The sequence below is a fragment of the Lissotriton vulgaris genome, chromosome 2_1 (assembly GCF_964263255.1).
Source record: "Lissotriton vulgaris chromosome 2_1, aLisVul1.2, whole genome shotgun sequence".
Classification (NCBI taxonomy): Eukaryota; Metazoa; Chordata; class Amphibia; order Caudata; family Salamandridae; genus Lissotriton; species Lissotriton vulgaris.
Window position 1 is genome coordinate 95,133,550 of NC_141687.1, and position 15,525 is coordinate 95,149,074.

Sequence of the window (15,525 nt, forward strand, 5' to 3'; positions counted from 1 at the left end):
GCTAAGGGGGCTGGGGGGCCGCGCGACGCGCACATGCTGGTGACGGAACCGCTCCGTCACCATCCGTGGTTGAGCTGTGCTCATGACGTAGCGGTTCCGTTGTCAGCACAGAAAGGGTTAATTTATTTCATTAATTTTCCAAATAATGACTATGAAAGATGGCAAAGACGCCATACAGTTTCCAGAACACACAAGGGTCATAATCCAGAAAATATTAGTAAGCATTAGGTGAACACTCTCAGTCCTCGCTCATTAAATAATGTAATATATGTGTGCTTCTACAACATAAGGTGAAACCAACGTGCTCGCAAAAGTGAAAAAATTACTCTTTTATTGTGAATTCACTCTTCAAATACACTTTTTTTTCGTCCAAACAGTGACAGTGTCTCTGGAACACAAAAGACTCCAGAGGGTGGGCAGTCCTCTCATGATGTCAAGTCTGAAAACTCTTCAAATCCTAGCTCTCCAGAAATCTGTTCTAACAAAGAGAAGTGAGTGCTAATGATTGGAGTCTGTGACGACCTGATGGGAGATTAGAGATTTATAATGTACTTCTTGCATTATTATTATTTTTAAATTTTTTATTTATTAACGGTCAGGCATAATATACAGGTTCCACATTGCTCATATGATAACTTTACATTTGTTCGTTTAGGAGTCCACAGCTTGATATGCTAGACATATCTTTTGTGTGTCATATCATATACATAACAGTTCAAAGCTTGTTAGTTATAGCACTAACGCATTCCCATAAGATGCAATAAACTTACATCTACAATCTATAACATCCAATGCTATTAGCACCGTTCCCAAAAAATTATCCTGTTCATTCAGCGTGTATACAGAAGTGTGCCTTTATTCATCCGTTTGCATGGATCGTAGGTATTGCATGAGTGGGTCCCGGAAGTCTTTGGGTCAGGAGACCTCAGGCATTTCTTCTGCATAAGTTTCTAGTCGTTCCTCACAATATGTCATCTCTGTGATCCAGTTTTTATTATTCTGTGGTGTCCATCTATTCCCCCACTGCAAAGCTATTCTTCTGTTAGCCAGTAGCAGTGCCACAGCTAAAAATGTACGTCTTCCAGTCTGTTTGATTTTGTATATCCCCAACAGGCAGGCTTGAGGTAGATTGGGTATCTGCTCAGCTAGCATTGCCGTAAGGGTACTGGTCACTGTTTGCCAGTATTGGAGCTGTAGGCATGCCCAGGGCCATATGCAAAAAATCTGCCCATTGGGCGCTGCATCGAAGACATCTGTCATCTTCCCTAAGACCATATTTGTTTATTTGTGGAGGCGTATAATACACTTGGTGTAGGAAAATAAAAAGTATAATTCCCAAATTGCAGTTGGACATGAGCATTTGTGTGAGCGCACAGCTACATCCCCAATCTTCATTGGAGATGTAAATGTAAATGTCATGGTATTTGTAGAGCGCACTGTCACCAAGCGGTTTCCTGGCGCTATTACTCATACCGCTGTGGAACCCTTCCTGACTTTCCCTGTGAAGTGTCCACTCCTGGGCACCCCCAGGGTGAAGCCAAGCATCCTAGCGCTGTTGGGGCCGGTGTGGAGATTAAGCAAGATATTGCAAAGAGTTGCAGAGTGGGACCCATAATTAGAATTGGCACCGAGGCGAGAATGGTCAGGTCCGAGGAAATTGATCCCTAGACCTGCCGAGGCGGGAATTGAACCCTGGTCCCGGGCCAGAACTCTGCATCAGGGTCTGCCGCTCTAACCATTGAGCCACACTCCTCCAGATGGAGCTGCCTAGTGCATCTTCCTATCTTTGTAGAGCCTTTTCGTGTTCTCAAAATTGTTTATGCTGAGCCACGTTATAGAGGTCTGTTACTAGTCATTGACGTGTGGGTGATGTTAAGATTATTTTGAGCGCCTTGTGCGTCGGTGGTTCGCTAACGAATGTAGGGTAGAGGTCTTTCGCGGTCGCTCACAAACAAAGGTAAGCAAATATCTTTAAAGGTGTCCAATGTGCTTCTAGCAAGGTGTCAGTTTGTGATATGAATTGCCCATCAATGACTATGTTTCCAATGATGCGTAAGCCCTTATCTCCTAGTAATTTTAGCATGATTTTTTCATGCGTCACAGTTATGCGTGGTGATGATGCATGGGCAGCACAGGTGAATATGTTGAGAGTTTATGTGCTCGTTTCACCAGCATGTGCCATGCCATTGATGTGCAACAGACTGGGTTTATTTCTGCTCTCGGGGTGTTTTGTCTTGGCTTCAGTATATAAGCAGCCAGGGGAGTCGGATGTACACTCTTGTAATTTACTGCTAAATGAGGTATGCGTGCGTGCGGGTGTAACCAGAAGTGTGCATGCTCTGCCTGTGCGCAGTAATAGTTAAGTTGCAGATCTGGTGCTCTGAATCCCCCTTGGGTGTATGGTCTAGTCAGTTCTTTCCATCCTACTATTGTCTGCTTGCCTGCCCTTGTTAGCTTGGTCATATAGGTGAGTATTTTTGTGAAGAACTGTGTGTGAGCCTCACTGGTATATTTGTGAGTAAGTAAAGAAACCGTCGGGGCAGAACCTTCTTCGATATTGCTATCCTGTCGGCTAATGACAGAGGTAGCCTAATCCACCTGCATATTTGGTCCTCTAGATTTGCAAGGGCTTTGCCATAGTTGTCACGTATTACTTACTCCGCGTCCCGGTGAATCCATATCCCTAAGTACTTCACCGGTTCCATTTGCCATTGCAAGGGATAATCTAGCAGGGGTTGTAGTGTAGCAGGAGTGAGCGGAATCACCATAGACTTTGTCCAGTTTATACAGAGAACTGAGTGATATTTGAAGTGGATATATTCTCTGATTAATTTATTTAGATTGTCTGCTGGATGCCGTGTATATAAGACCATGTCATTGGCTTAAAGTGATATGCTCACTGGCCGGAGTTGAAACTGCAAAGGTGTCAGCATGTTTTTGCTGGATTTTGCATGCTAATGGTTCAAGGGCTAAAGTAAACATCAGCGGTGAGAGTGGGCATCCTTGCCTCGTCCCTCTATATATATGGATAGGATCGGATATGTTGCCATTTCCCCTTAGTCGTGGACACGGTTCCATTTATAGAAGTGTTATCCAGCGTAAGGACGGTTCTAAATTAGACACATATACAACCATCCAAAACAGCATCACGTATCTGCATTTGCCAGTACTCTGTGGTGTCACATTTTCTCGGGCCTTTCCAAAATCTTCACAGTTCGGAATGTAGTCTTATTCATCGGGTCCTGAAGCTTGATCTTGTTTGTCTGGGCCACCTCGGGGTGATCTCCTCCGTGGGCCACGGGAGCCTCTTTTTTTTAAGTATTGATACTCATGATAATAGGCTGTGGTCTGGCCCCCGATGGTGGAAGAGGGGCGAGGGATCTGTGTGCTCGCTCTATTATAAAGACTTCTGAGAATGTCTCTCTGCCCAAGTGGTCTATTAGCAAAGTTTCTATGTATCGTTCCATGTTCCCTGTGTTTTTCGATTACGCTATTCCCATTAACCTCAAATTGTTGCAACTGGTGTGCGCCTCCAAATCTTCGCTCTTCGCTGTGATGGCTGAGAGGGATTTTTCCATTTTTCCATCTGTTGCTGTGTGTCTTCTGCTTCCGATATCCTTCGCTCCGTCATATCTATTCGTTCGGTATCTTTGTTCAGGCGTGCTAACATGCCGTCTATCCTGCACTTCAGCGCATCTATTTTGCCATCTATGTTCAACAGAGTAGAATGTAGGGTTGTTAAAATTTATTTGAGATCACCACTCAGTTCGGTGTTCGGTATCTATAGTAGGGTGGCCGTGTTTGTGGCATTTTGGTCATCTGAGCTCATCTCCGGTGTTTTTTGTGCTCAAAGTGGAGCTTGGATTGTGTTCTGTCCGTTTTCCTAATGGCGTGGTCTGGAAATGAAGGTGTCCCTCTGACAGCTGTGCAATATATATATATTGCTGGAGCCCTGTAGTGTATGGCTCTGTTGTGCAGCTTTTAGTTGTCGTGTGAGTGGTTGGGTTATGTTCCCCCCTCTTCGATGTTTGTTGCCCAGCGGCTCCTCGTAGCGAATTGATAATGTAGCTTTTCTGTTTTTTATGTGTTTTCTCGTTTGCACAGACCTATTTTTATTTATCCACGTCCGATTTCAGGCCTGCACAATTAGCTCAAGTGGTGATGACAACTGATTTGAGGAGCTGAGTCATAGGGTATGTAGTCTCCTCTGCCCCTCCTAAGATATATAAGTTGACTTCCGTCTCTTCCTATATCCTCAGTAAAATAGGTTATGGGTAGGGCAGTGCAGGAACTAGCTCTGTTTGTTCATTAGCTCACTGACGCCGCTTTCGCTGGTGTGAGAGCACTGTGCAGTCTCAGTCCCAGCACAGCGCTCCAAACAGTCTTGCAGGATTTTGATTTGTATCTATGTGATAGATCTGCTTGGGTGCCCCTCGCACTGCGGCCAGTGTCTTCATCTCCCCGTCGGGGAGGTTCCGATGGTCTTCTCGGGTCTGCGCTGGTGTTGGCCTCCTTATAGTTGTGCCCATGCCTGCAGCCATGTTGCTTGCCTTTCCTGCCCCTCGCCTGTTGGGGGTTGTGCGCGTTACCACCCACAATGGGGCCCAGACTCCTTACCGCTTACATTGAGGTTGCGGGTCTTTGCCGGTGTCAGCTGGCGCCAGTGACTGAGAGTGCGTCCCCTCTGCCGCAATCTTGTCTTTCTCGCGGCCTCCAACGCTCCTTCTCGTGGTCTGTGTCCCCGCTGGGCACAGCTGGTTCTCTGCGTATGCACCGGCGGCAGCACTAGACGGGCGCCCGATCCCAGTAGTGGATGGGCCCGCCTGCTGCAGTATTCTTCTTGAGGAACATTGGATGCAGCCGAGATGTTCCCGCTTGGGATAGTGTTGTCGGTGCACACATGGGAGTTGCATTTATTAAATAAAGTCTTTTTGGGCATTCCGACAGAACAGAGACGCATTTTTGGTGACAGGTTATTTAGCAGTCTGATCTGTTAATGGCATTGTAAAATGGGTTATGTTATGTTTCATAGCAAGAATGCGATCATAAAAATGTGCACTACACTTGGTCATATTTGGTACTGTGATTGATAGAAGGATGATACAATGTATTGTTTGCTTTCATTATGATAGTCGATTGTTGAAAAGTGATCTCTGTCCCCTCCCTTTCATAGACCTTTCATGAAGCTAAGAGAGAATGGCAGATCCAACATCTCCCGCTCGTCCTCCAGCACAAGCAGTTTCAGCAGCACCGCTGGAGAGAGCGAAACCATGGAGGAGTTCGAGAGTGTGGTAAGTACTCCACAAAAGATGAGTGAGGGATCGAAGGGAAAGCAAACGGTGTCCCCTCAGATGAGGGTTGGCCATTTAACTGACTTTTTACTATCTAATCTGTCTCATCCCACAGTGGTTGCTGTGATTCACATACAATTGAGAAAGTATCACCCTCACCTAACTGACCATTTAAACCTATTGTTTATTGATAATACATTTTGTTCAAATTATTTAGTAATTTTGGAAATAAAAATCCACTAAAAGTTTCATGAGAGTAAATTCAAGTTTAATCGAACATTTAGAAGAGCTTCATTAACATTTATTTGGGGCCAGATGTATCAAAGGGTTTTACCCATCTGTGTCTATGGGAAAATGTGTTCATGCATATGGCCCTTACATTTTACATTACATTACACATAGGACTACTATAAGATTTTTCAGTTTTCATACATCAGTAATTTTGTTTATATTTCAAATGACATATACATTTTATATTGCACTACATTGCAATATCCACTAATTTTGGCCACAGAAATATCTAATAAAAGTACAATGTATTGAGTACATATCAATGCTACCCAAGCTAAAATCTTAAATTGAATTCTTTAAATAAATCAACCTTTTTCTGATTAGAATATATCTGTTTGGTGCTATCAATTCTAGTAATTCTGCAGCTGATCTTCATAACATGGGTGCATTAATTAAGGTTGTTCTATTGTAAACTCATATGCTGGATTCACACTAACAAAATGATCATGAAAACATGAAATAACACTAATATCTACAGATACGAATGTTGTTTACTAACAGGCATGATTTAATGGTGCATTTGGTTCAATTCCAGGTGTCGCCAACATTGTCTTTTATAAGAGCTAATATGTTCAATGGACATCATCTGAGATACTAACAAATATTATCACAGCTGCAACAGTGGCCAGTTAGGACAGGTTCCCTTTGGCAACCACCAGCAAGACTACCAGCAGTAATCACCAGAGCGCATGAAACAGGGTTGCCAGCAGTAATGTAAAATAGCTAAATCAGTTTAGAATGTCTCTACAAGGGTAAAGGCATACCAGTCATAGCTGCAGTGCCACTGCCAGCAAGGTCATAATGTCAGTAATACTTCTGCACAGTTACCAGCTGTAAATAGTTCTGAGCACTGAAAATGCATAGATTTTACACTGCAACGCACGCTTTTCAACATTTGTCTGAAAAAATATTTCAAGAATCGAATGGTTCGAATTTAGTAAGTGGGGCTGCACATCGGGGAGCTAGTTATGGGAAACTAGCCAGTAGCCCACTAGGTGCTATTTGGAGAAGCCTGTTCTGTTTTCTTCCTTTTCCCCGCGAAGATCTTTGGGTGTTGTCAACATTTTTGCAGATTATGTGCATAGCACAATAATGTTGTTGTCCACAATATCTGAGCTTAGCTAATGATGTCTTATGATGTAAAGTATTGCTGGCATATTATATCTACATATTTCATCCTGTAATTATTTTTTGATTCAGTAATCTGAGCTATATCCTTTAATACGAATATATATCTTGCCTTAGTTAGGTTCTATGCACCTTACATTGTTATCTACTGCCAACTTTTGACGTACCTCAAACTGCAAAATGCTCTTTCGATCCTACTAGCTAATGCACCCTGAGCTACTCTATATGCTTTCGCACTGTAATCATATGTAATTCTGAACGCCTACAATATACGTATCCTAATGCATCATTCATTAACATATATATCAACATGTATACCTTTCTAAAGAAACCCTCTGCAAATACCTAACAAACACTGTGCAGTAAACAATATTTACTTTGTTATCTCTGGAGTCAATGCATGGGCTGACTCATGCCAGCGGTTTTCACACTCTCCTAGTGTATAGTGGTATGGACCCCTTTAGAGTGAAGCATGCGACACATAGAGCAAAAGATAAAGAAACCAAAATTCAATTAATCTTCTGATCCTTTTGTCCACTGCTTCTTTCCTGACAGAGCAGCCAGCCATCCACTGCATCTCCCTACAAGCAGGAAGTGTTCCTCTACAGCCCCTCCCCCAGCAGCGAGCTCCACAGTGCTGCCACTCCGGTGATCATGAGCCGGAGTCCCACGGGTGAGTGAACATGTGGGAAAAGCTACAATGGATGAGAAAGCTGTCATCTATCATAGACTAACTTTTTCTTAGACTCGTTGCCATGTCCCTGCCATGTCCCAGGCATGCTGGTAATTGGTTCTTTACACTTTTCTTTTAATTCATAGTGGAACGAAAGCTGATTCTCTACGAATTGAAGGGACCAGTTCACAAAGGTTAGGGAAATTTGAGTAACTTAATAGATATTTAAAGGTATTTGGACAAAATAGTGAAAAAAAAGTATTGTGATGCAAAAATATTGTTTACAAGAATATTGTTTTAAGTGTTGTTTTTAATATTGTCGTAAAAAATCATTTTACAGTCATTTAATCTGTACTTTGCTGTTTTGGTAAAATAAGTTATCTTTTTTAAAATGTTTAACATTTGTATTTACAGTTGTATTAATGTGTAAAAGAATTATATATATACATATACATATAAAATCATGTATATGTAAATATATATGGAATTATATATATATTTATATATGTATATATATATTTCATTTATATAATTATTTTTGTAGCAGGATGTTGGGCTTTTAAGAGATGAGGGTGGGGGGATTTTTAAGAAATGATTATTATGATTTAAATGGAATGTTTTTTTAATGAGATACAAAATAATATTGTAAAATGTAAACAATATTTCATAATCATTTTAATGCATTGCTAAAATAGGAAATTTGTAAATAATTGGAATGTATTACATTTAGATTGAATAATGTAATACATTTATAAATGCAGTTTTCTTACACATTTTAATTTAGTACATTTATTGTTGTTACAATTTTATTGGAAAGTTTAGCATTCTTTTATGTTTGTCATCATTAATCAGTGGTTTTAATTTATTTTTAATTTCTAAAATAAAACAATCAAACTTATGCATAATTTAATTATGAAAATGGGATAAATATGGGCCCAATTTAAGTTTTGAGTTCTGCCGTACCGCCATTGCAGCAGCCGGGAGTGCGCCACCAAAACAGTGGCATCCCAATTGTCACATTACGAGTTAACCCCCGGGGTTCTGGTGTTTCGGTGGCGGTGCCACGGTGGTGACATGCTTCATCTCATAGAGAGCCTGCAGTACATGGTACTGCATAGCTCTGCCTCTTGCACATCGGTGCACTGTGTACCATGCACCATGTCTTATATGGCATATAAGCCAGTCGGAATTGAAACTGGCCGGTCATTCAGGCTGGCTTCCGACGGGCTCCAGGAGTCCGTGTACCAGTCAGAGACCCGCCCATAATCCAAATGGAAGGCGTTTCCGCCTTCTGGATTACGAACCATGCTTTCCAGCAGGCTTTTCATGCTGGCCTTTCTGACATGGTAACCCTGTCGTAAAGTGTGTTTGGGGCCCCTTGCTGGGCCCCCTTCTGTTTTCGGCCCCAGTAGGAGGTCGAGGGAGCGGTAGAGGTGCCCGCTTGTTGATCCCTGCAGCTTGTGACAGGCACCTTGAGGTGCCTGCCACGGGGTGCAGGGATGAACACAGAGTCCCTATCCTCTATGGGAGATTGTGTTAGGGCATTTTATGGCCGTAACACGGGCTCGCTTCGAGAAATGGGAGTATACGACTGCACGTATTTGCCCAGTGTTTTAGTGGTATATATCTTATATTGTTTTATGTTACTTCACTGTTTTTTTGTGGGTGGGTATTCTGTTTTAACGTGCAGGTTTTTATTTACAATTGTATCCTGCTGACGTTTGGATTTAGTATTATTTTAAAAGGAAATCTGTTTGGGTTTCAAATAAACCAATATTTTTTTACTTTGATTTCTTTTTTTCGGGTTTTCAGGAGTGTTTTTTTTGTTTAAACACTTTTTTGGGTTATTTATGGTTCCTGGATATTTTGGATTGCTTCGATTGATTTCTGTTGAATTAGTTCTATTTTTGCATTTTGTTGTTTGGCTTTATGGAGAATATTTTTCCACTTTTCGGCTAGGCTTACTATTTGCCTACATGGATATAGAGGTTGATCTGCAGCTATAGAACAGTTAGTCATATTTAATTTATTTATTTCTGGTGGGACGTGTTATGTTTTATCATTCATGTTAGTGTTATGTGATTGTTATTTTGAATTGTATGTTTGTATTGTAATTATTTTTCACAATGAGTTAAGTTTGTGGTTTATGGTTGGTAAGGTTAATGTTTTTATATAAATAATATAAATCATTACATTTTATCAGTCTTATTTAAAATTGGAGTTATATTTAATATTTTGACCTATGTAATGAAATGTCATAAAAAACAATCTATAATGTTGGTAAAGATTATGCTATACTTTTATGGTAGTTTTGTAGGTTAGTTTTATTTTATAACATGGTTTTGGCTATTATTTATAAGTAATCAACTCCTTTGTTGTTTATGAATAGTTTTACTTAAATTGTGCATGGTGTACATTCTTTTGGTTTGTTTACTAATTTTAGGTGCAACTTACAGATTGCTCCATTTGTAGTTGTTAACAGCTCTGCTTTTTTGTAGGGCTCCTATTAATTTATAAATTGTAGAATGTGTTCTGCCTGGTGTGGATTGGAAAGCATTGTGCCATCCTTCCACAGCATTGTTTGTTCTGGCTTTCAGTGCCAAGGTCCTGTCATAGACATTCCATCATAGTATTTGGAATTTGTGTTGACGTCTGTGCCCAGAGCGATGTAGTCTGCCAACCCAAGTGTCAACAAAATAATCCATTAGGGAGCTTAGTTTGCATTCATTTTGCTGGTAGAAAGGGATTTCAATTAATAAACTGTTGTGACAGGGACATAGGTAAGTGTTATCATTTGAAAGGCAAATTGACTATTTGTATCATATTTTACACTTAGGGCTATATGTGCCAGGCCAGTCAATGGATAGATATTGCAAAATGGACTTACCTGGATTTCAGCACCAACAGAGTCATTTTCTTCAGGATCAAGATGCTAATGTAAAGAGGTACCTCGAGGAAGAGATCCATGTCGGAGACTGTAGGGAAGAAAAGGAAATGGATGAGTATGCACCATAAGACCTTTGATTCCAACTAATCGAATCAGGCAGTCTTCCCAGCATGGTCGGCTGGTCGAAAAGCACGCCCGTAATTCAGACAGCAGAGAAACGTCTCTGTATCGTCCTATGACAGCTGCTTTCTTCAAAACCGATGGCACGTTAGTCAGCGTATGGCTGTCGGTGTTGGCTGTGGTCTGCAGATCTTCTGAACAGCAGTCGAACATCATCATAATATGGCGGGTGAACCACGTAGTTGGCAGTGGTGAATCTGATGCTGAATCGACGGCGGGGGTGGGCCCGGGGAACTAGTAATCAGTCCCATAGTGCAGATTGCTGGAGCTAGCTCAATATGATTTCATTGATTTTGTTGCAACAGCCTTGTATGGCTGTGTGTGAGTAAATGTTTAGAATGGTCTGAATCTATGATTAGTTTTTGCTGTTAGTAGTTGTTTTATGTTTAGTGTGGTTTAATTGTTCGTACCTAGTACCACTTTGTTTCTTTGGTATTATGACATTTATACAAGGGATATTTGAGTTGTGGATTTTTTGTTGTGATACTCACCATGTATGTTGTATATCAGAGTGAATGGTTTGGGGCACATTTAGAACGGAACCATCCATTATTCAGGTTTGACGATCTCTTAGTTTTAGTAAGTTATCTGCTGTTAAAATTATTAGGATTTGTCTATTACTGTTTACTGTTTAGGTTGTCATATATGAGGTAGAGTTCAGGCATTTCACTACCTTGGTATCTTTTAGTGGGAGGATGTATTACTGGTTCCTTTTCTAGTTAATCCAATTACATGTTTTAAATTGGGTATAGGTGATAGATGACATGTGAAGTGTTTGGGGACTTAGGGGACTCGAGGAGTAAGGGGCATATTTATGAAAAACTGACGCAGCGCAGCAAGTCACCTCGCTGCACCACACTGCGCTACAGAGAAAGGGCCCAAATGTGTTTTTTTTAGGCAATACAGTGCATCGCTTCCCCTGGGCTGGCCCATTTGGCAGCCTAGAACCAATGCAGACCCCTTTGCACTATACTGCATTGGTGCCTTTGTTTCATGCAAGATTATTGTATTTGTGTAGGAAGGGGAATCTTAGTCCAAAAAACCAGTCCTGTAGCGCAAATTCATTTTTCAATGTTAACTTCAGAATACAACACATATAGAAAGAGGAAAAAAGAGGAAAATGTTTGATATTTCTCCTTGTTTTGACTCCCCTAGGAAGGCATAAGATTTTAGTGCATCCCCAGGTTTCCAAGTTCTTGTAAATCTGGCAATGCGTCAAAATCTGTGGGAGATGCCTGGGAACGCCAGCGCAGCTCCCCTGGAATGCCCACCCAGGGCAGAGTAAAACAATGCAGCAATTTGCACTGCATTGCGTTACTCCAGATCTATGAAGCCACTCAGAGCCACAAAAAGTAGCTTAGTAAATATGACTTAGAGGTTTGAAACGAGCATGTACCATTTTGCATGCTGCAAACATGTTGCAAGCCTCTCGTAAATATGCCCCTAAATATTTTTACTTGTTTGTTGTGGGCTCTTGGGAGTCAGTGCTTGTCTCTCTTAAATCCTACAATACCCTACTTATATTTATGTCACATTTGGGTGGTGGTTGGGCTCTTTACATTAATCAAAATATCCTCTTCTGTAGTGGCCCTCCCATAGCACACTTGAGAGTAATATTTTGTACTTTTCTATATCACAGTTTCTATTCAACTTTCTTGAATGTAGGTGTAGCCCATGTGACTTAATAATTAAAAATTTTCAAACATTTGTGACAAGAATTTTCAATTCTATTAAGGACACGGAGGCGAGGAATATGCTTTCTCGATTTCTTTACTACAAACAGCAGCCAATAGGAACACAGTAAAGAAAAAGAAAACTACAAATCCTATGAGCACTTAGGCAACCCTAGAGACTACATCCCTATATAAACAACCAAAGAGGGTAAGACTTCCTCTTTCTTTGTCCAGTAAAGTTAATCAGTCAAAAGTCAATTCAAGTGGTACCGAAGAACAGCCTGGAGGAAACATCCGAAGGCAACAGGAGAACGACCAGCAGGAGACATCCCAAGGAACCAAGGACCAGGAGACTGGAGCAGGAGAAACCAACATATCCAGAATCCGAAATGCTGGAACCGAAGCAGAAGAGTACCGAAGAAACCTCACTTCTGTTCAGAACCTGAAGAAAATCAGAGCCGTAATACACCATCCCAGTACCATGGAAGGTAAAAGTACAAAGGGTAGTAAACAGTGCAAGAAACATTTCAGAGCAATGCCATAGCAATGATAATATACATGAGAAAATGCAGTAAAATACATTTGGGTGGGATAATCCTCGCCTCCGTGTCCTTAATAGAATTGAAAATTCTTGTCACGAATGTTTGCAAATTTTTAATTCTATGGCAGGACAGGAGGCTCAGATTATGCTTGTTCAAAGATGAGCCACCACAACAGAAGCAATATCCACAATAGGCTTGAAATAAAAGTTTTAAACACAGAATCGGAAGACCAATCAGCGGCCTTCATGATGTCCGTCAGACTCACCCCAACAGTAAAAGCCTTAGAGGCAATGGCTCCCCGAACGGAATGGGCTCCAAAAATGGAGATATCAATTCCAGCCTCAGACATAAGCCAACGCACCCAGCGTGCCAGGGTAGCCGGCGCCACAGGCTTAAAAGGCTTTTGCAAAGCAATTAGCAATTGACCAGACAAATCTTGCTGAAAAGGAGCAGTACTTACCTCATAATCCTTTATGCATTGGACCACACATAACTGTGGATTATGTGGAAAAGATGGATACGTCACAGAAGACATATTACATTTGGTGCGCCGGGAAATGGTAAAAGTGACCCCGTCCAGAGAGAACGAAGGCCCTGCGAGATCTAACGCTCGCACATCCGAAATGAGTTTGCAAGACACCAAACAAAGTAACATCGTCAACTTTGCTGAAAGCTGCTTTCGAGACAAAGAGGAGTTGGGAGGCCAAGCCTCCAGAAAACGTAAGACAATGGAGACATCCCAGAGAGCAACATACTTTGGACCAGGCGGTTTTACCAGCCGAATGCCACAAAGTAATTTAGAAACCATGGGATGTTCCCCAACAGGCTTCCCGTCAACAAAATCGTGGCCCGCAGAAACCGCGGAGCGAAAGGAATTAACCGTTCTATAAGCAGAACCAGAAGAGGCTATGGAAGCTAGAAAATTAACCACTAAAGTAACATCCGCTGAAACGGGAGAAGTGTGGCTCAATGGTTAGAGCGGCAGACCCTGATGCAGAGGTCTAGCCCAGGACCAGGGTTCAATTCCCCGCCTCGGCGGGTCTTGGGCTCAAAATTCCACGGACCTGATAATTCTCGCCTCGGTGCCTATTCTAATCATAGAGTCCCACTCTGCAACTCTGGGCAAAAGCTTGCTTAATCTCCACAACGGCCCCCACAACGGTAAAGATGCCTGGCCTTCACCCTGGGGGTGCCCAGGAGTGGACACCTCAGAGGGAAAGCCAGGACGGGTTCCACAGCGGTATTGAGACCCTTGCGGGTGAGTAGTGCGCTATACAAGTATCAATTTACATTTATCATTTTAATTTATCTCCAGAAGATCCGGAAACCAAGCCTGAGCCCTCCAAAGAGGAGCTATCAGAATGATTTTCGATCGGAAGTGCTTTGTCCGAGCCAAGACCCGTGGAATCATCGCGAACGGGGGAAACACATAGCAGAGATGAGGAGGCCAAATCTGAAGAAACGCATCCGTGGCTAGAGCCTCCGGATCCGGACGCCAACTGTAAAACTTGGGCAATTGGGCATTGAGGCGAGAGGCGAACAGATCCATCCAAGGCCGACCCCAAATGCGAGAGAGGCTCCGAAATACCCTGGGGTGAAGCCACCAATCGCTGAAGTCCAGCAGATGGCTAGAGTTCCAATCGGCCACCTGATTCTGGCGACCCGGGAGATACTCTGCAATAAGAGTGCTCTTCTTCTGAAGGCAGAAGTGCCAGAAGTCCTTCGCAATTTCGGCCAAGAGCTTCGACCTCGTTTGTTCACATACCAAACCGCATAGATGTTGTCCATGCGGAGGAGTATGCAACACTTGGTAGCCTGAGGAGCAAGACTGCGTATCGCAAACGAGCCCGCTAAGAGCTCCAGACAATTGATGTGAAGACTCAGTTCTTCCCGTGACCAACGGCCGCCCGTTGTCACAGACCCGCACCGGGCTCCCCAACCCCAAAGACTCGCATCCGATTCCAGTACTACATCCGGGCTAGATCCGAACAGGGCTTTCCCGTTCCAAGCTTCCATGTGGTCGAGCCACCACTCCATCTCCGACTTGGCGTCCGGCGACAGTGGAACAAGATCGGAATAGCGAAGACCTTTCTGTAAATGTCCGATTTTGAGTCGTTGAAGGGCCCGATAGTTTAAGGGACCCGGAAAGATCGCTTGAATGGCCGAAGCCAACAGGCCTACAATCCGAGCGATCGATCTCAAGGACACACTCTGTTTGGATAACAGTAATGTCAACTCCCTCTTGATAGACCTGATCTTCTGGGAAGGCAAGAGCAGTTGGCAAGAGATCGAGTCGACCAGGAAACCCAAGAACTCTATCGACTGAGAGGGATGTAAAAGAGACTTTTGAGGATTCACTAGAAATCCTAGAGATTGTAAGAGCTCGATCTTCCAGGCCAAATGGGTTTGTAATTGGACAGGACACTGAGCCATCAATAGTATGTCGTTGAGATACACTATCAGATGAACCCCGCGTGCCCTCAGCAACTCCAGGACCGGTCGCAGAAGCTTCGTGAAGCACCACGGAGCGGACGAGAGACCCAACGGGAGAACCGTGTACTCGAACCATGTCCCCAACCATTGGAATTGGAGGAAACGGTGATGAGGCGGGAAGATCGGGATCGACAAATAAGCGTCCTTCAAATCCAGGTGAACCAATCAGTCGCCTTTGCGAAGGAGATCACTGAGAAGATGGATGCCCTCCATCTTGAAGTGGCGATAAACCACTCCGTTGTTGAATTCCTTGAGGTTGAGCACTAAGCGAGAGCCTCCCCCTTTCTTCTCCACCAGGAAGACATTGCTGACGAACCCCTGAGGATGCAGGGAAGTCCGCACAATGGCCCCTTTGACCAGAAGGGAC

At 42.8% G+C, this 15,525-nt stretch overlaps 1 protein-coding gene across 4 annotated transcripts in view; it reads left to right on the forward strand.

Annotated features, from left to right (window-relative positions):
* RAP1GAP2 (RAP1 GTPase activating protein 2) overlaps window positions 1–15,525 on the forward strand; it is a 1,533,685-nt gene that overhangs the window by 1,504,990 nt on the left and 13,170 nt on the right. For all 4 annotated transcript variants that reach the window (XM_086954529.1, XM_086954528.1, XM_086954531.1 and 1 more), the window contains 4 exons: window positions 378–491; window positions 5,174–5,291; window positions 7,266–7,383; window positions 7,530–7,577. In XM_086954529.1, coding sequence (XP_086810655.1) covers window positions 378–491; window positions 5,174–5,291; window positions 7,266–7,383; window positions 7,530–7,577 — 398 coding nt within the window. The remainder of the gene's footprint in view (window positions 1–377; window positions 492–5,173; window positions 5,292–7,265; window positions 7,384–7,529; window positions 7,578–15,525) is intronic.